Genomic DNA, 20,341 nt, shown 5'->3' with positions numbered 1-20,341 from the left:
TACCATTACGACAAACATTAATCTTTAGATCTTTCAGCGCCTTACGAAAAGCGGAACCCTTTCTTTTGTTCCGCCTGTACGAACATTTTAAACTGTAACACACGAGCGGGGCGCATGCTGGTTAGACTTCCGACGGCGTATATCAACAGTGACAGAATGAGCAGAGTTTTATGTGTTTGCTTTTGAACAATATAAACAACCATGGACGTGCTTGGTGGGGAGTTTGGTGACATGACTCCTCAGGAGCTGGCGGCTCCTGTCGACACCATAGAGGTGAGTTTGGAGGAAATAAAGACCAAAGTTTCACACCACGAGTAGAGAGAGGCTAACATGGAGGCTAGCAGCACAGAGAAGCAAAACAAACAGCTCCTGGAGGCTTTATGGTCCTGAACCTGTGAAACAGCGTGTCAACCTGGGTGTCAGATGTATTTACATTTGGTCGGATGAACTGTAAGGTTACATGTTGTAGAAATGTTAACAACGCATAGCCTTAAATTAAAGTTGCAGAATAAGAAATGTTAAAAGCAAATTGACCTCACTACCTGTAAACAAGTGCAATTAAACGTGATGTAATTCCTTCCTTTTTTCAGGAAAAATGGAAACTGTTACCAGCCTTTCTAAAGGTAACGAACCGCTGTGTCACACACATTTTACTGTCTTTAAATCCTCACATCATCAAATAAGCTTTTATATTGGGACCTCAAGTTCTATTCCACAATATCTATTTAAATGAACATTTTACCGATAAACTGATTATGGATAAAATAATTAGAGAAACTTTTTCATTGAATTAAATGCTTGGCAATTCAAGCAACCTAATAATGTTGACCCAAAAAAAGATTGGCCGTCTGCCCTTCAACAACACGGGAACATTAACACAAGTGCAAACAAGTTATATGCATGTGGGTCTGGAATTATGTTGATATTTTTCAACAATAGACCTCATTTCCATTTTTATTTTATGCAATTTTTATTTATTTCACTCTAAATTAACTTATTTATGCTGTTACTCTTTCACCACTACAAACAAAACAAAATTGCTGCATTTCACTTTTCCACAAGTTTCCACAAATGTTGGAGCTGTTATCTGTTTTCCAGGTGAAAGGACTTGTGAAGCAGCACATCGACTCGTTCAACTATTTCATCAATGTGGAGGTAAAACACAACCCCAACATTAGTGTGTATCACAGCTCCGGTTTTATTTAAATATAAATCGTTTATATTTGGCCTTTGTTTTCCAGATAAGGAAAATTATGAAAGCAAACGAGAAGATCACAAGTGATGCTGATCCCATGTGGTACCTCAAGTAGGTCATCTAACCATCATCATTTGCATGAACTCTCAGTATTTTAACACTGACACACACATGTAGCATCTTTTGACTCTTTTATAATTTGAAAATATTTAAATGTTTTACTTCCAGATACCTCAATATCTATGTTGGCATGCCCGATGTAGAAGAAAGCTTCAACGTTACCAGACCGGTATCTCCTCACGAGGTGCGCTTTGTTTTTGTTTAATATTAGAGGAGCTATTATAATCATTGGTTGAGTATAACATTTTTGCAGCTGTAGCTTAACATCTTCTTTATTAGAGACAATTTATCAATTAAAAGAGAATGTATCCTGAACTATTTAGATATTGAGTAAAACATTTCCAAATATTTGTTGATTGCAGCTCAAATATTAACACAATATTAAAAATTGACAATATAATGATATATCTTTGGGTATGTTTAGTCATTTTACAGACTATCATTTAATTGCCTAAAATAAAACTTGAAGAATTGATCATTTAAAGGATTATTTCTGTTGATAGGGTATTCATTCTTGCAAAATATCTTCACCTACGTTGGTCAAATGTCAGAACATTTCCCTCTTCATTCCTGCTTGTTTCAACAGTGTCGCCTCAGAGACATGACCTACTCGGCGCCCATCACAGTTGACATAGAGTACACGCGTGGCAGTCAGAGGATCATCCGCAACGCACTGCCCATTGGAAGGTATCAAAGCGTCTCTTTTTGGTCCACACAGAGTCACTTCCTGCCGCAGGTGGCTGAATTTCTGACTTTTTATTGTCAAAAGCTAATTTTATCAGCCTGGAACTGACATTCCCTACATTCAGTGCAGCTCTTCTATAATTTATCTTAACTCACCTTACGTTTCATTTTGTTCAATCTTTCCCTTATGGCAACATAACAATACTAGCACATACCGTATCATTTAACTATGTATAAAGTGGTCTTATTTATATACTCTTGTCCTTAACTTTTCTCAGGATGCCGATCATGCTGCGAAGCTCAAACTGTGTTCTCACAGGAAAGACGCCATTGGAGGTTTCTAAACTCAATGAATGTCCTCTGGATCCAGGTACACAGAGAATGACACAGAATAAGAGCATTAACACACCTTAATTACGATTCATGTTCATGATAGTGATTCATGCAAAAATCATCTCCTATTTCTTCACAGGGGGTTACTTCATTGTAAAGGGTCAGGAGAAAGTCATTCTGATCCAAGAGCAGCTGTCCAAGAATCGAATCATTGTGGAGCAGGATAGGAAGGGAGCAGTCGGAGCCTCAGTAACCAGGTACTGTGACAACATCTGGCCTTATCCTTTACTTGGTGTAGAGCCAGAGTTTAAAAACTGCATTTAAAAAAAAAATGAATACCAGGGCATAGTTTATAATCAATTGACTTGTTGCAGTTACTTTTGTTCCCTTTAGTTTCCAATTCACAAACCTTTTGTTACTTTATCTACGTGTCTCAATTCCAGCTCCACTCACGAGAAGAAAAGCAGAACTAATATGATTGTCAAGCAAGGCAGATTCTACCTGAAACACAACACGCTGTCAGAGGATGCCCCGATTGCCATCATATTCAAGGTAAAGAAGTAATGATGAATATACATGAATAAGCGTGGTGGTTATAATGATGAAAATTAGTGATACAGAGCGTCCAGTAGGCGGTGCTACAGCACAGCCAGATGATTTGTTTCTGTTTTCAAAGTAACTTTGTTCCACTGCAGCCTCTTGAATTGTCTTCAATAGATAGTTCACACACCAATGTTATTACAAGTATTTAAAGAGAGGTATTCCAGCAGGTTGGTGTTTAGTACAAAGTAGTTCTTCATCAGATATATCTTCATGTGTCGCCATTTGCTCTCAATGAAAATGTCAGTTCGCCAGATGGCATCATTAACTTATTTTCCTCTGAGGACAAGTCTCTCCAAACATGTCGGCTTGTGAGCGTCGATTGTTTGGAGCGTAGGTCATTATCTACAGGACACGGTTTGCATGCAGTTTGCTGTGCACTTGTATATCCTTGGTGACTTCCCTGTCCCTCCCTGTGTTCAGAAACGCACTCAGATCTGCTGTGGGCCAGACAGATCAGTTCCCACAGCTTCACATCTCCATAAGCAAATGTCAGACAACCTTAAGACTCCCACCTCACCCCTCGCTTCACCACACAAACACACACTTTTGTTTGAGTTACTAGGTGTGTGTGTGTCTGTACTTCACATCCCCTTAATGTCCTTCCAGAAATGAAAAATGTCAACTGTTTATTATAATCATTCCCCTCACTCATTGCTGGTCCTTCACACAGGGCATGGGCGTAGAGAGTGACCAGGAGATCGTGCAGATGATCGGGACGGAGGAGCACGTCATGGCGAGCTTCGGCCCGAGCCTGGAGGAGTGTCAGAAGGCCCAGATCTTCACTCAGACGCAGGTGGGCCGTTAGATTATTATTGATCTGGATTTATAAAGATGACCTAATTAAGATATTCAATCCAATATTTTATTTTTCATTTTCAGGTATATATAAAAACTATACATAACACAAAAAACAAAGCTTCCCCCCACCCACCCAAATAAACATAACAAAATACAAACAAAAGTCAAGGCATAGAGTGAAACACAGTGCTTTATCCAGAAGACTAATCAGATCACATACCTATGGTGGTGTCAGTGACGTACCTTTATACTCTAGGTAAGGCTGCCAGATTTTCAAAAAGCTATAATATCCCTTTCTAAGAATATAATGTGATCTTTTCGAGAGGAATACAACTGTTGCTTTCCAAAGACCATTTATCAATGAGGAGAGAGTGTCAGATTTCCATGTTGCTGTTGTACATTTCCTGGCCACACAAAGTGATTTCCATACATTTTAATTTGGGATTTAGTTGAAGATCTATTTAGCCTTGTGAAATCAGCAACACATATATACACTGCCTGGCTAAAAAATAGGCCACACACTTATATTCATTGGACCGCCTTTATCTCTGATTACGGCACACATTCGCTGTGGCATCGTCTCCACAAGCTTCTGCAACGTCACAACATTTATTTCTGTCTTGCATTAATTTTTCGTCAAGATCTTGTATTGATGACGGGAGATTCGGACCACTGCACAGAGCCTTCTCCAGCACATCTCAAAGATTCTCAATCGGGTTCAGGTCTGGACTCTGTGGTGGCCAATCCATGTGTGAAAATTATGTCTCATGCTCCCTGAACCTCTCTTTCACAATTTGAGCCCGATGGATCCTGGCATTGTCATCTTGGAACATGCCCGTGCCATCAGGGAAGGAAAATCCATTGATGGAATAACCTGGTCATTCAGTATATTCAGGTAGTCAGCTGACCTCATTATTTGGGCATGTTGCTGAACCTAGACCAACCCCCCCCCCCCCCCCCCCCCCCCCCCACAGGCTTGTGACCTTTTTTTTGTCTTTTATTTCCTTGCTGAGAGCTAGTTATATAGATACCATAACTGTACAGTAAATACAAACGTACTTACTGCTTAGGTTAGCTCAAGGACTATAAATGGTGGAAAACTGTCAGCTTGGCCAACGGTGACAAAATCGCCTCTTAAGCGCACTAATTGGTGTCTCTGCTGGTTGCCTGGCAACCACACAGGGATGACTCAGGAAGTCACATAACGCCTTGTCAAACACCAAAATGCATTGTTATGCTTTTGTTTATTCTACAGATTAATCAATTGAGATGTTACATTTTAATTAGTGAGTTTTGGAGGTGTCGGTAGGCAGGCTGTGTTTCCCCCTATATCCAGTTGTTGTTCATAGCTAGTGTAGAGACATGGCAGTGCTCATCTTATCATCAATTTGACAACATAAATGATGATTCGGAAAATCAAACATGTTGAAAACAATGACTGTTCCTTTGTTATTTGGACAGCATCATTTGTAGAATGAAAGCATAATTACTGTATGATGGAGCAGGGAGTCAGTAAACGAGCATCTTGAATGATCAGCTGCACTAATTTGCCCATTACCTGCATCTGAAGAGCAGGATGTTGTCCTTCAGACGCAGAAACAAGCGTCTGTTGACAGAAGGTATTTTCTTTGTCTCTCTGTGATCAGATGACGAAGGCTTTGTCTCACCAGCCAGTCAAGTTATGCTTTGGGTGTTTTATTCAGCAGGCCCACGAGTTTTCTTTGACATCTACAGATGAATGCAATCGGCCAATTTGTTTTTCATAAAGATTATGTTAGAGGAACCACTGATGCATTGATGAGGCCATATTTGCGTCCTAGCAACCAGTCTCTGCAGCTCTCATGTCCCTCTGTCTGCCGGCCTCCATGATGTCTTTTCATGGTATTCATTGGGTCATTGTATTGTGCACAATGACGCCTAAATCTATATCATTAAAGGCAGATAAGGCTTAAGAAACATTGCTATCAGATTATGATAAATAATCTGCCTAAACCAAATTTGACTGTCATCTTTTTTTTCTTCCAGTGATTAATTTCTCAATCAGATTTTGAGAAGCATGACTTCATCAATTAAGAATTGTGTTATTTCTTAATGATTCATACAATAACTTTTTTTATACAGAGTCGCCTTAAAGTTTAAACAATATATGTATATATATTTATTTATTCCTGGTGATGGGTAAGGTGGGTGGTCTTGCTAAAACATCTTCAGCCTCATTGACCTTTGACCTTTAGTTCAGTAAAGAGGGCTTTAGATGAACACTGACTCAGGTGGTGTGTGTGTGTGTGTGTGTGTGTGTGTGTGTGTGTGTGTGTGTGTGTGTGTGTGTGTGTGTGTGTGTGTGTGTGTGTGTGTGTGTGTGTGTGTGTGTGTGTGTGTGTGTGTGTGTGTGTGTGTGTGTGTGTGTGTGTGTGTGTGTGTGTGTGTGTGTGTGTGTGTGTGTGTGTGTGTGTGTGTGTGTTTGTGTGTTCCCATTCACTTGACCTCCCACAAGCCTGAAACGTGTTTTCTGTACAATCATGTTAATCATTTTTCAACCACATTAGCAAATGCCTTTGAAATGCAGTTTAAATGAATCACAGAGCTGGATAATGAACCGCAACAGTTTAAAATGTAAAATGAAGCTCGTTGGTAGCATTGTTTGTTAAAAAACGGTCAGCTATCAAAAGTTACATGGCATTGAACGAAGACTGTAATCAAGTACTTGCAACATCCCTTGTTTTAATCCAGTCTGGTGTCTTTGTTCCTTCTCTGTGCCCCTTTTTCTCTTCTCATGTTTCAAAGACATGTTCTTTCTTTGATCAATCTCCTGAATGGGATCTAAATTCAGACTATAACGGAACATTTGTTTATTCAACACTAATGCATAAAATAATGGTCTGGACTTGGCTGTATAAAGAGTATATATTTTGGTGATGTTTTTTTAAACGTCTCACAGCCAACATGTCTGATTGGGTGGGTCAGTTTTGGGTCTGGTAGATATGTTCTTTATTTTTAAGTCAAATTTGTGAAAATATCCTAAATAATTACTGTTTATGGTATGCATTTAGAACAGCTGGTGCTGCATCTTCATAAATGTCTAAAAAAGTTTAAACCACCCTCTCTTGTTGCCCGCTCCCTGACCTCTGCTGTACCTGCTGCTCTGTATTTCAGGCTCTGCGGTATCTGGGGAATAAAGTGCGGAGACAGCGCATGTGGGGAGGCCCCAAGAAGACAAAAATGGAGGAGGCCCGAGAGCTCCTGGCGTCTCTAATCCTCACACATGTGCCTGTATGTTTTCCAGACAGATGAGGTTCATTTACTACACTGTATGTTTCACAGAGTACAATCATGATGTCATTTGTCTGCAGGTGAAAGAGTTTAACTTCCGGGCTAAGTGTATCTACCTGGCTGTGATGGTGCGGAGGGTGATCCTCGCTCAAGGGGACAACAAGGTGGACGACAGAGATTACTATGGCAACAAACGTCTCGAGTTGGCTGGACAGGTAAGCCTGTGTGCGCCATGTGGATTCATTCACTGCTTGATAATGCCCTTCAGTGAGTCTATTTTGTTTCAGAATAACATGCCATTAAGCTCATTTATTTGTTAATATGTGAACTGATCAGGTAAATGAGCCGTGTTCAGTTCTGACATCAACAAGCCCCCTGTTGATCTGTGTGTTTATAACTCAAAGGTGGTTTATACCTTTTCTTTATTCATAAAGCCACTAAAAAAGAAAACAGGCGGGATAGAAAAACGTGTAGAAAAGAACAAATAACTCTCGCATGCTTTTGTGTGACTGGATCACAGCGCTGCCCCCGCCCTGATCTCTCACCTGCATCTTTGTTCCTGCCTCCTTCCTTTAATAAGGCTCTCATTATTTTCCCTCAGCTTTGTTTTTCCATGTTTTGTTTTCACCCCCCTCCTTCTCCTCCCCCTGTATTTCAGCCTGGCTTTGTCAGAAGAGAGATATGCAGTGGCACCAAAATCCAGAGGCTGTGGAAGCATGGGGATTTTTCAGCAGCGTGACAATAGAATTGCTGCCTTGACTGGAGCGATTGAGCTAATCCGCAGGCTCGGCTCTGATAATGTAATTACTGCTGTCTTAAGGCCTTTAATTTCCCCCCCAACCTGCTCTGTATAAGGAGCAGGAGATGGGAGGAAGGTGGGGGCACAGAGCCCTCTTTCAATAGGGGGCTTACACACTAACAACGCCAGCAATCTCCTCACTCTCCAATTATGGTTCGCTGACATTCAACTAATTGGCCTGGCTGCGCAATGGAAGCTTAATTTCTTTATTAATTTTAAGCAGCGCTGCCTGTTTGTTTTGATGTATGCTAATGCACAGCGTGGGGGGGGGTGGGTGAGAGAGGTTGGCTCCTGTAGGCCTGGTGGAGGAGGAGGACAGGGACCCTGGACGGAGGCCAGGTCAGGCTTATCAGCGAGTCGGCACAGCTGGTTATTAAATCTGACTGTAAACGCACCTCAGCGCTGATTAGAGGAAAAACAGGTGTGCGGTGCCAGGAGATCTGAGAGTCGGACTGTGTGGAGAAACAATGACTACTCCCCGAAGTTATTGTTCTTACAACTAAATGATTTCTATTAAAAACGTCCTCCCTGCTGATGGTGTCTCTCCGCCCGTTCTAGTTGCTGTCTCTGCTGTTTGAGGATCTGTTTAAGAAGTTCAACTCTGAACTGAAGAAAATCGCCGACCAGATCATCCCCAAGCAGAGAGCAGCTCAGTTTGACGTGGTGAAGCACATGCGGCAGGATCAGATCACAAACGGCATGGTCAATGCCATATCCACGGTGAGTGTGTGCAAGTCGTGTGCAAGCTTCTGAGGCTTTGTGGAAAGTGTTGGAGGAAAAGTCAAAGCTTTCTGTATCAGAATTTTAAACGGCACCATCTGATATGAGACCATATACCCCCTTGCATCATAAATGTGTTTTCCTGACTGAAGGATGGGTCTTTGCAAGTTGATATATAGCATTTCTTAGTCTTAACAACACTCAATCTCAGCAGTACCATGGAAACAGATGAAGATGTTTAAGCCCAGTTAAAAACACTGAAAGCAAAACTAACTAAGTCAAACTAAAAAATATACATTCAGATTGTTGGGTTGTAACGAAAAAGGGACTCTTCTGTCCACAGGGCAACTGGTCTTTGAAGAGATTCAAGATGGACCGTCAGGGGGTCACCCAGGTCCTGTCCCGTCTCTCGTTTATTTCGGCTCTTGGCATGATGACCAGGATCTCCTCCCAGTTTGAGAAGACCAGGAAGGTCAGCGGGCCTCGATCCCTGCAGCCGTCACAGTGGGGCATGCTGTGTCCGTCTGACACTCCTGAGGGAGAGGTGAGCAAACTGCAGCAGCCATACCCGACCTGCATCACCGGCAAACAGATCAACGTGTTTAAAATCTGCTGAATATTGAAATCTGAGTAAAAGATATGGCATGGAATAATTACTTGCTACAAAGTTACTTCTTAATTCTGTGCAGTTTGTTATGATGCTACATGTCTGTGCCATTGCGTTCTGCCTCTATTGCTCTCTACACAGAGCTGCATTCATCCTAGGCTAGCCCCAATGTGATTGGCAGAACTGATCGGAGAACGAATGGAAATCAGAACACTTTACCAAACCTTGTGTGCATTCAAAGGCAGAGATCTGTTCATAGAAATTAGGCAGTAGCTAATGATGACTTACATTAAGCTAAGACATTAAATTAACAGATATTTCTTCCTTGTAAATGCAGCTTACTTTGTCTTGTTTTTTTCCCATCAACAGCACTTTCAAAGTACCAACTAGAGTCATTACAGATAAAAAACTGCTTTATAAGTAAACTCTTTCTAAACCACACCCAAAAATAAAGGGAAGGAAGGACAGAAAGAAACATAGAAACTGACCCATGTGGAGTATAAGATAAGACAGGGAAACAGGGAAGGGATGCTATTGACCTGTAAGGCCCATACTGAGCTAAACTGAGCTCTTAGAACACGTTATCCAGTAAAGGCTGTGGATTGATTTGGTTTGGTATTTACAAGGACCTGTGTAGTATTTTTTTGTTTTGTGTTATTAGAAAACACTCTTTTGTGTTATACTTTCCGTTCATTCTTTATATTGATGTTTTGGTGTGTAGGCCTGTGGTCTGGTGAAGAACTTGGCTCTGATGACCCACATCACCACGGACATGGAGGACGGTCCGATCATCAAACTGGCCTTCAATCTGGGCGTAGAAGACGTCAACCTGCTGTGTGGAGAGGAGCTCTCCTACCCCAGCGTCTTCCTGGTCTTCCTCAACGGTAAAGCTCCTCGTTGCAGCTTAATAAATAAATAAATAAACAAACGCAAAGAGAATTTCCAGTCGCTGCTGCTGCTTTAGATCACTTGAAAAGGAAGTTTAATCCTCCCTGTTTTGAATGCATTGCTTATGAACATGAAGGGAAAATATTCTGTTTAGTTTACATAAGACAATTTATTATTTAGCAGGGAGTCTGATAAGTGGTTAATTTCATGGCAGTAGGTATTATTCTTGAGTAGAACTTGGCCCCTTAATTACTGTATATGTTTGTCTCTGCCACTGATAACTGTCAAATTATATTAGCTGCCATACCATTTAATTAGTTGGTAGCAGCAGGTGTCAAAGCCCATCAGAGTGTGTTCACTGTGGATGTGCCCTCACACAGAGGCAGAGCACAGAGCCTCCTCTGTTCTCCTGCCGTTTGTCTGTCAGGCTCGATATGAACAAACCCCTGCAGGCAGCCTGCTTTCACCAGCAGTGCAGGTTCAAGGTAAACTAAAGTATACGCAGGCTGTTTTCCTTATTTTCTTTCCATTCAAAGGCTGCGGATGGGTTAGTTTTTTTTTGTTGAGTTTTTGACTCAAAATGAAACTCTAAAGTTTAATTACTGTAACTTTTTGACTAGTGGATTTGTCTCATACCTGAGTTTAATACATTTAAATCAATTAGCATAAATAAATCATAATTACCACAATTGGCTGCTTTACTTTAACTGATCTGATGGAAAACACAATATACTTGCACTTCAAATTTTACATTGGGCTCTGGGAAAACTAATGATATTTTTTACCATTCTCAGATGTTTCATAGACCTAATGTATTAATTAACATATAAATGAAATATGTAATTGTTTGCTGTACCTTACTTGACTAGTCTCACATCCAGGCTGAGTATCCATTAATGCTTGTGGGTAACAGCACACAGCAGTTATGTAAATAAGCATGTGCATTGCTCTGGTTTTTGTCAACAGGTAACATTCTCGGTGTGATTCGGGATCATAAGAAGCTGGTCAGCACCTTCAGACTGATGCGCCGGGCGGGTTTCATCAACGAGTTTGTGTCAATCTCCACCAACCTGACCGACCGCTGCGTCTACATCTCCTCTGATGGAGGACGTCTCTGCAGGTGGGGAGTTTAAACCTGGACATTAAACACGTACAACGCATTAAAAAAGACATTAAAGTAAATAAAAACATTCTGGTCCTTCAGCATTAGAGAAATCGAGGTAAACTAAGTAAATGGTTATTTTTCAGAGCGTCATTGCAGGCGTTACAGAAAATCTTAAGCATTGAAGAGCAGTTTGCTAGCCATTTAATAGCAGAAGGCAGGCAATGTTATTTTTTGTCTTGATTGACCATTTGTTAAATGTTCTATAATGAAAACAACAAAAAACAAATTGTTGAAAGAAAAGGGTTTATTTTTCTTACTTTTCTTATATAGGAAATTTGAATGTTGAAATGCTCAAATTAAATAATGTTTCTCTATGTATTCCAACAGAGAATATGTTACATGTCTCTCATTTCTAATCCGACAGCCTTCTGCTAATGTTGTGATTCTCTCCATCAGGCCTTACATCATAGTGAAGAGGGGACAGCCGATGGTGAAAAACAAACACATGGAAGATCTGTCACAGGGCTACAGGTGAGGCTGCAAGGTCTTTAAGAGCATGTTTGTTAGCAAATAATCAAAAGTGTAAAAATAGCACCAAATAAATCATTTAAACACTCGTTTCAGAACCTTTGAAGACTTCCTGCACGAGGGCCTGGTGGAGTACCTGGATGTAAATGAGGAGAACGACTGTCAGATCGCCCTTTATGAACACATGATTAACAAGTGAGTGAACACACTTGACAGACTTAGAAATTGTGAAAAGTTCTCCTGATTTGTCATCACTCTTGTCTCACTGCTTCTTCCGTTGGGTTTTTTCTGTAGAGACACAACACACTTGGAGATCGAGCCCTTCACGCTGCTCGGGGTGTGTGCTGGCCTCATTCCCTACCCCCACCACAACCAGTCACCCAGGAACACATACCAGTGCGCTATGGGCAAGCAGGCCATGGGTAAGACTGAGCTGAGCAGGTAGCTTCAGTCTGCTGCAGGTCATTCAACTGTAGATATCTCAAATCCTTTCCCAAACATCCTCCACACAGCTGCAGTGTTTACTTCTATGCATGGGCAAACACAAATACAGACAGCAATTTAATCTTACATCAAGACTTTTCTAAAGTCTCCTAAATCCTCTGGTTCAGAGTTTAAAGTTTTATTTGCCCGAGTAGAAATCATACAAAAGGACATTAGAATAACAAACAGCATAGATACAAGCAGCCTGCTGGGTCTTCTCCCCCCCCCAAAAAAAAACTCTGCTACTGCTCTACTTCTTGTCAGAAAACATTTGTATGTGTGATTGAGTGTTTTTCTTATGGGTGTGTGTCAGAGTGTGTATGCGCATGGACATCAAACATGGGGCGCTTGCGTAGGTTCTCCATTGTGCTATGTGTGTGCGGAGGCCCTTTCCCTGCCAGTCACCCAGAGTGTCATTAGCAATTCATTGTGTCTGCTCTGGCTGTGCTCGGGGGGTCAGTGTGCTCAGCTGCGAAAGACCACAGAGTGCGCACCCGCAGCTCCTTGGTAACCAAAACTTCCCCAAACGGCCCTGCTAACATTCGTAAGAGCCGCAGTCACCCCCGCCCCACCGCTTTACCTCCGTCCATTCCTCCCCTCCCCCCATTATTAGAAAAACACAGACTGGAACTATATTTGGCCCAATATCCTCTGCCTTGTCTGTTTTGTGTGGTCGGCCCTATACATGTGCAAATCTGGCTGTGTGGCCCGGGCCTATTATCACAGACTGTGTGTTGCAGCCTGATTGTGAAGTAATAGTATCTGATAAATGTCACGGCTTCCAGGGAGGCCAGGCTTTACGCCATAACTCAGCCCGTTCCTCCGCTGCTCTGTAGACATTTACCAGACCCGGCCCGACCCAACAGACAGGATGATTAAACATATTTAATCCACTCATCATTTAAAGTTGTGCACATCGTGTGTATTGACACTGGACATTTGAAGATAATGATACCCATGCACTAACCACATAGTTTCTCATCAGAAGGTTACAGTTAAGTAAGTCCTCCATATGAACTCATGTTCTCCTCTCTTCAGGTACTATTGGCTACAACCAGAGGAACCGTATCGACACCCTGATGTACCTGCTGGCGTACCCTCAGAGGCCCATGGTCAAAACAAAAACCATCGAGCTGATTGACTTTGAGAAGCTGCCGGCCGGTCAGAATGCCACCGTGGCCGTGATGAGCTACAGCGGCTACGACATTGAGGATGCTCTGATCCTCAACAAAGCCTCCCTTGATAGAGGTGAGAGCTGTTTCCCTGAAGATGACATGGAGCATTTGTCAATTATTAGGCATTTTTATAGAATTATTCATTGGAATTTACTTAAAAGGGGCTTCTTTTGCAACACATGCATATCAACAACCTGTTGAGGTAGCAGAATGTTCTGATCCCTCTGTTTCCTTCCAGGATTTGGCCGTTGCCTCGTCTATAAAAACGCCAAATGCACGCTGCGGCGTTACACCAACCAGACCTTCGACAAGGTGATGGGGCCCATGCTTGATGCTGTCACGCGAAAGCCCATCTGGAGGCACAACATCCTGGATGCTGACGGTATCTGCTCTCCCGGTAAGCACCAGCCGGACTGGAAGTCACTAGCATGCCCTGTATCATCTTATTTCAATACTGTACTGCTCCAATAAATGTGACTATCAATAATAATACAACAGGATGTTTAACGTGTGACTTTTACAGGATGTCATTGGCTTGTTATGTTTCATTCAGTGACCAGTGTAACAGCAGCCCCATTATCCCATAATGTCAGTTAATGTGATGTTATTGATAAAACATGTTGGGGTGGGACGTATTTGAAGATTCAAATCAGATTTTAGACTTTGACAGTTTGGGTTTCAAAAGTAGCATTATTTACGAGTACGGTAACGTCTCCACGGGCGTTTTTTGACAAACGTTTCACTTGTGGAATGTCAGCTTATTTCTACGGTTTATTTTTAAATCACGACAAATGTTTCAACAGAATGTGTTTCTGAAAACATCTGTTTTTATTTTAGCTTGACGATGTTTAGTTTAGGAGTTATGGGGAATTGTCAGAGGTGTAGAATCTTGCTGGATGCCTCTGATTTGCATAAAGTCAATCAAGACGGCAACTTTATCCAACTGTGAGGCGACTAACATGACCCATAGTCTCTGGAAAAGCAACGAGAACACATTGAACGTCTGCTTTTATACACGATGAATGAGAAGTGTTAAAACGTCCAAGCCTGTGCACACCTTGAGTCCTATAAGAGCATTTAATAGCCTGCTATTACCTGGCACAGGTGAGAAAGTGGAGAACAAGCAGGTGTTGGTGAACAAGTCCATGCCAACTGTCACCCAGACACCACTGGAGGGCAGTACCCAGCCAGGCCAGCCGCAGTACAGAGACGTGCCGGTCAGGTGAGTGAACTCCAGCTCACAACACCCACCTGCACAGCTTCTGCATTTGAAACAACACTGCTCAACATTTAGATTTCTTGATAATCCTGTGAAAAAATTATAATAATAATACTTTTCTTTCTGCAGCTATAAGGGCTCCACAGACTCGTATGTTGAGAAGGTCATGATCTCATCCAACGCTGAAGATGCTTTCCTCATAAAGATCCTCCTGAGGCAGACCAGGAGGCCAGAGATAGGAGACAAGTTCAGCAGTCGGCACGGACAGAAAGGTGCCGTCTTCATTCGGTCACCCTGTGTTACCTGGCTTAAAATGGCATTATGTTGCCCTCAAACCTATATGTTCACTGCATCAAAATCCCCCCCTTAGAGCCTCGATTTGAACCTGTCATGGAAGATTGTAAATGACTGGGAAAAAAACTTTGGTCGTCTCTGTGCCGGAGCATTTGTTGAGTCAAGTCCCAGTAGCTGCTGCTCTGTCACTGCCCCCCTGTCCTCATCTTTCAAGAGCTCTTTTCAATTAATTGGCTCTTTGTCCTGTGCCAGACTATGCAAATTTATTACACCCCAGCAGTATTCTGCTGCTACTGGAGAAAAAGTGTTTACAACCTCCATTGTTTTGCAGCACCTCCCCTATAGAGGGCTGGTATGATGTTTTAATCAAAAAGCTAACTGGCGCCATGCATAATTTACTCTCCTCATTACTGCCGTGGCCACTGGGCGGTCAGCTCAGGATGGGACAATGTCTTCTGTCTCAGATAGTGACGAAGAGAGAGGGGTCGCTGGAGGGTTAGCTGTAGATCTGGATGGAAAGTCCCAGATGTGCAACTGCTCTGATGTACGGCTAGTGAGTTAATCTGAGCCCTTTGCCCTCACAGTGAGGTGTTTACAGAAACTGTTGTAAAACGTTTTTCTTGCTTGAAAGTAGTTTCTGATTAGGGTTTTATTGTTTCATTATCAGTGAATTTGGCTGCGGCTATAGATCTCCCAGCTACTCATGACTAGTCTCATAAGTCCTGGTCAGCAGAGCAGAATAAGTTAATTATTTACACACACACACACACACACACACACACACACACACACACACACACACACACACACACACAGCTGTGGAGGAGGGGGAGGAGGTGCAGGGGTTGTCAGTAGTAGGGGCCCATTGTGCAAGCCGCCAGCGTGGGGCTGTATGAGCTGTGATGGAGGGCTCTGGACCCTTGCTGTTGTCTTGCCTTTCTCTGCTGATTTCATGCCTCTTTTATCATTCACTTTCACACAAAACAAACAACACCGAGGATGTCTGCTATGGGAACAAGTGTCTCTCTCTCTCTCTCTCTCTCTCTCTCTCTCTCTCTCTCTCTCTGAATCTTTCTAATCACCTTCTCCTCCATTTCCCACTTCTTCCCCCGTCCTCTCTTTCTGCCTTTATCCTACTTTTACCCTGATATTCCAACTTTCCTTTTTACTGACTTTTTTTCTTTCTATTTTCCCCCTTTTAACTTTCCTTCTGGCTCTGCCATACCCGCCTTTTTCTCTTTTCCTTACACCTTCTTCCTGCTCTTGGATGACTTTCCAGCAAATCGTTTTACTTGTTCCCAGTCAACATCCTGTTAATACATCCTGTATGGCATCAACAGGCTGCTGTGTGGCTGACTGGTCGGCTCATACTGAATTTTTCCCACGTGCACGGATTCAATTTCTCCCCTCCAGTTGATCCCCTCCACTTCCTCAGAGTTAAACTGAAAGTCATGGATGTGTAATCCCAGTCTCCCTGTCAAGCTAAGCACCTTTCTCCACTTCCTGCTCTCCTTCTCTTCTCTGCTCTTTCTCTTTTTTTCATTTGCAAATGGGCCTACAATCTGTTTACCCTGGCCAGTGAAGAGTGTTTCGGCCCCTCAGCAAACATTTGCACTCACACTTAAACTCCTGGCTACCAGGGTGCTCGTCCCCCACATCATGTGAATCGAAAGAGGACCCTGTCTGTCCACAGGAGTATGGAAATGTCAAGCTCTGCCAGAGGTCCCCACCAAGCCGCCCTGCAGCTTCCAACTACAAAAACTTTGACTATAAGTCTCAACATGTTTTAGTCACAACACTGTGGGCTGTTAAGTTGATGGACAAAGTTGTTTTGACCCCTAGGTTAAAATTGAGGATTTAAAAATAGAACCATCAATTCTTTGTTTCCATAAATAGATTATTTTTTGGATTTTCTTTTTTGTTGAGTCTGTAAATAGTTAAAAATAAAACACTATGAGATTACCAATAATGATAAATAAGGTATGTAATTATCTGCACCATAAACAACTAAGGCATTTTTGCTAAATAAAATGAAAATGTGCTTGTTGTGCGTCATCTGAAGATGTCTGTAAAAGTACTGCTGTGATACATGTATGCATTGATTTATTTCTCTGTGTGTGTATCAGGTGTTTGTGGCCTCATCGTCCCACAGGAGGACATGCCGTTCTGTGACACGGGCATCTGTCCAGATATCATCATGAACCCTCACGGATATCCCTCCAGAATGACGGTACGAACTGCGGGAGAAAATATTTAGTTTATCTCAAAATCACAATCGTTTTCTTCAGAAATTAACGTTTGTATTTTTTCATTGAGTCAGTTCGTTGTATTATCCAGAAAAATGTGCAAAACGCCATTATACTTTCCCGAAGATAAAGGGGACGTCTTTAAAGGTTTTTTTCCCCTTAAATCCGAATATCCAAAGAAAACAAACAAATGATCAGATTTGAGCTGCAGAATTGAGTACATATTTTAAATGTAGGTTTAAAAAGAGACTTAAATGATAATGCATTATAAATATAGTTGCAGATTAAAAAAATTGCAATCTATAAATTGATTGAATAATCTTTAAAGCTCTGATATTGTGTGTTATGTCAGATAGCTCAAACCGTGTATATAGCTTGTCGAAATAAATGTAGAAATCTATTATTTGAAGTCACAAATCTGGTATTTGTGACTTCAGTCTGAATCACCTGTTGACCGTTGCTCTTCATAAGTTTGTGTCGGCTCTTCAGAGACAAAGCTCTCATTATCCCGCTCCTCTCCTCTCTGGGTTATCATTGGACTCCAGAGCACACGTCCATTGACGCCGCTAAGCAGCAATCTAACTGTTCACAAACAGATATTTGTTGCTGCGGAGGCGGCTGCCAGCGAGCTGCCGCCTGTAGCAGGGTGTACAAGTTTTTTCAAACATGCACAGCACATCTGAAGCACAGGATGGGGCTGCATGTGAATGACTTGGCCCCGTTTCTGCCTGTTTTGTCCCTTACACTGTAAAAACTTGAATGATCTTTACTGCTGAAGTTGTCAGTGCCAGTGTGTTTGCCTGCTCCGGTTGTCATGGAGAAGTCTCAGAAATGTTTGGCTCGGGAGGATGTTTCTGTGGCCTGAGAGTGAAATGAGAGTAGGTGTTTCCTTTTATGTATCGGGGTCAGGGGTCCTCTGGGTGTGACCTCAGTGGAATTGTTGAAATCAGTCATCCTAAGACTGCCGATCCCACCCCAAGGGGTACATGTGTAATCTAATCACACCCACAATGTCAACACTCGGTGCCAGTGAAGAGCGTAAATCACAGGAGATTTATGTTATTAATGAGCCTTCGTTACATTCGTGGACTTCTGATCCTGTCAGGTGGGGAAGTTGATTGAGCTGCTGGCCGGGAAGGCGGGAGTCCTGGACGGACGCTTTCACTACGGTACGGCCTTCGGAGGCAGCAAGGTGAAGGATGTGTGTGAGGACCTCATCCGCTACGGATACAACTACCAGGGCAAAGACTACGTCACCTCAGGAATCACTGGGTAATAAAGAGCTCATGTTTCATCCAATTAAACACAACTCAAACACACGTCACATTACTGGCTGCTTTTAATGTTTATTTATTTATGTTTGTGAACACATAAACTAGCTTGTGGCGTAAAATCATATCAGATATATTAAACCATTTTCTCAGCGATTCCATGGATATGCAGTTATACTATACTATACTATTTCAGTAAGTCTATCTCGTTGGTGTCTTCTAGCAATCTCGAATAAAGAACTTAGAGTAAGTATCGGAAAAGTGTAATATGAAAAAATGACCAAAAAAATGCTAGACCTACGTTATATGTTGTTTAATTGTGTAAAATATACCAAATCTGTAACTTTGATTAAGGTAACAGTTAAACATATTTGGTCCCCGATCATGATGTTTCTCCTTTTCCATGTGTCATTTATAGATTTTCTTTTGTATCCAGTTTTCTACTTTTTTACAAAAGAAGTTTTAGATTTCGGTCATTCTTAACCTAATTTTAAATTTAAGTTCAGGTTATTTATCTGTTTTTTAAGTTTTAAGAGCAAAGCAATAGCGACAGCTCCACAACGCTGTAAAAACACTTTTAAATGAAAAGTGTCTATTTTTACTTTAAGTGACTGAGTTACATTTTTTATAATGGTATAAGAATCTGTACTGTAGTGTTGACTAAATGTTTAAGGATGCATTAGCTTGATATTTACTTAATTCCCTCAGGGAACCTCTTGAAGCCTATATCTACTTCGGACCGGTGTATTATCAGAAACTCAAGCACATGGTGCTCGATAAAATGCACGCCAGAGCCCGAGGCCCCAGAGCCGTCCTCACCAGGTAAAATCTACCATCTTATTTTTCATTAAATGGAATTAACAACAATAAAACTATGTTGCTCTCTTTTATCAGTATCTCTACTCTCTGGTTTAATGTCATGCTTCTGTCCCGTTCTCAGGCAGCCTACAGAGGGTCGCTCCAGAGACGGAGGTCTGCGTCTGGGCGAGATGGAGCGTGACTGTCTGATCGGCTACGGAGCGAGCATGCTGCTGCTAGAGCGCCTCATGATCTCCAGTGACGCCTTCGAGGTGGACGTGTGCGGGCAGTGCGGCCTGCTGGGATACTCTGGGTGGTAAGTTTAACATTTCAGTCAACATCTTCAGATCTGTGAGTCAATTTATACTGGAAACCAATATACAGGCTAATGTTTTTACTAAATGATTTTAGTTTTTTCTTATGGGCTAGTATAGTCATGTCCCTGTTTCTCTAAACATTTTAAAAATCATGCAAGATTTGAAGGTGAAACATCTAGGTCAATGGACATAAGCTTTTTCTATTCGTTTAGATGATTCAGTGTACAACAATGTCCACTGAAGGAACCAAAATCTCATGCAGCATTGTCTTTATTCAGCAAGGATTTAACAAAATTAGTTTCTCGTCTGATTCTCGGTTTCTGTCTTCCAGGTGTCACTACTGTAAGTCCTCCTGTCACGTTTCCTCTCTGCGTATCCCGTACGCTTGCAAGCTGCTGTTCCAGGAGCTGCAGTCCATGAACATCATCCCCCGACTCAAACTGTCGCGCTACAACGAGTGACACAGTCTGAGTGAGTGAAAGGTTTAGAGATAGTATTTACAAAGGAACAGAAGAATAATCACAAACCAAAACAATGTGAAGGTTCTCATTTCTGTTGGTACTTTCCAGACATTATGTTTTTGTATATGTTCATAATAAACACAAAAAAATATTGCACAATTCGCTGCTGTGTGTTTGTTCAAATCAACAAAACAAAAACTTAAAACGATTGTTAAAATTGTTGACAATTGATTGTGTCTAATCATTAATCAAGACATTTCTGCACCTGTATGTTTTTTCAGCTTGAGATAACTCAACAAATCAACAGGCTTAATGTTGGCTAGCTCAAAATAAACTAGATTTTTAAGTAAAATATTTCCACTTTATTGGATGCCTCCATTAGAAATGAGTGGAATACACCTCTCATGTAGAGCAGACAGCTGGATGC

At 41.7% G+C, this 20,341-nt stretch overlaps 1 protein-coding gene across 1 annotated transcript; it reads left to right on the top strand.

The window, feature by feature from the left end:
- The first annotated feature begins 100 nt into the window (after positions 1 to 100).
- Positions 101 to 20,073, top strand: polr3b (polymerase (RNA) III (DNA directed) polypeptide B). The gene is made up of 28 exons (XM_063897749.1): positions 101 to 273; positions 591 to 623; positions 1,099 to 1,155; positions 1,242 to 1,306; positions 1,424 to 1,499; positions 1,902 to 2,002; positions 2,278 to 2,369; positions 2,472 to 2,589; positions 2,776 to 2,884; positions 3,606 to 3,728; positions 6,887 to 7,003; positions 7,084 to 7,218; positions 8,361 to 8,522; positions 8,866 to 9,066; positions 9,851 to 10,013; positions 10,984 to 11,137; positions 11,579 to 11,653; positions 11,747 to 11,845; positions 11,945 to 12,072; positions 13,172 to 13,381; positions 13,547 to 13,705; positions 14,413 to 14,530; positions 14,657 to 14,799; positions 16,948 to 17,051; positions 18,173 to 18,339; positions 19,047 to 19,160; positions 19,279 to 19,452; positions 19,785 to 20,073. Exons 1-28 carry the CDS (start codon positions 202 to 204, stop codon positions 19,912 to 19,914), a joined length of 3,399 nt encoding a protein of 1,132 aa, XP_063753819.1. The 5' UTR covers positions 101 to 201; the 3' UTR covers positions 19,915 to 20,073.
- Positions 20,074 to 20,341: the final 268 nt, after the last annotated feature.

The sequence above is a fragment of the Eleginops maclovinus genome, chromosome 2 (assembly GCF_036324505.1).
Source record: "Eleginops maclovinus isolate JMC-PN-2008 ecotype Puerto Natales chromosome 2, JC_Emac_rtc_rv5, whole genome shotgun sequence".
Lineage (NCBI taxonomy): Eukaryota > Metazoa > Chordata > Actinopteri > Perciformes > Eleginopidae > Eleginops > Eleginops maclovinus.
Note: the sequence above shows the minus strand (reverse complement) of the source record. Positions and strands in the feature narration are given on the sequence as shown.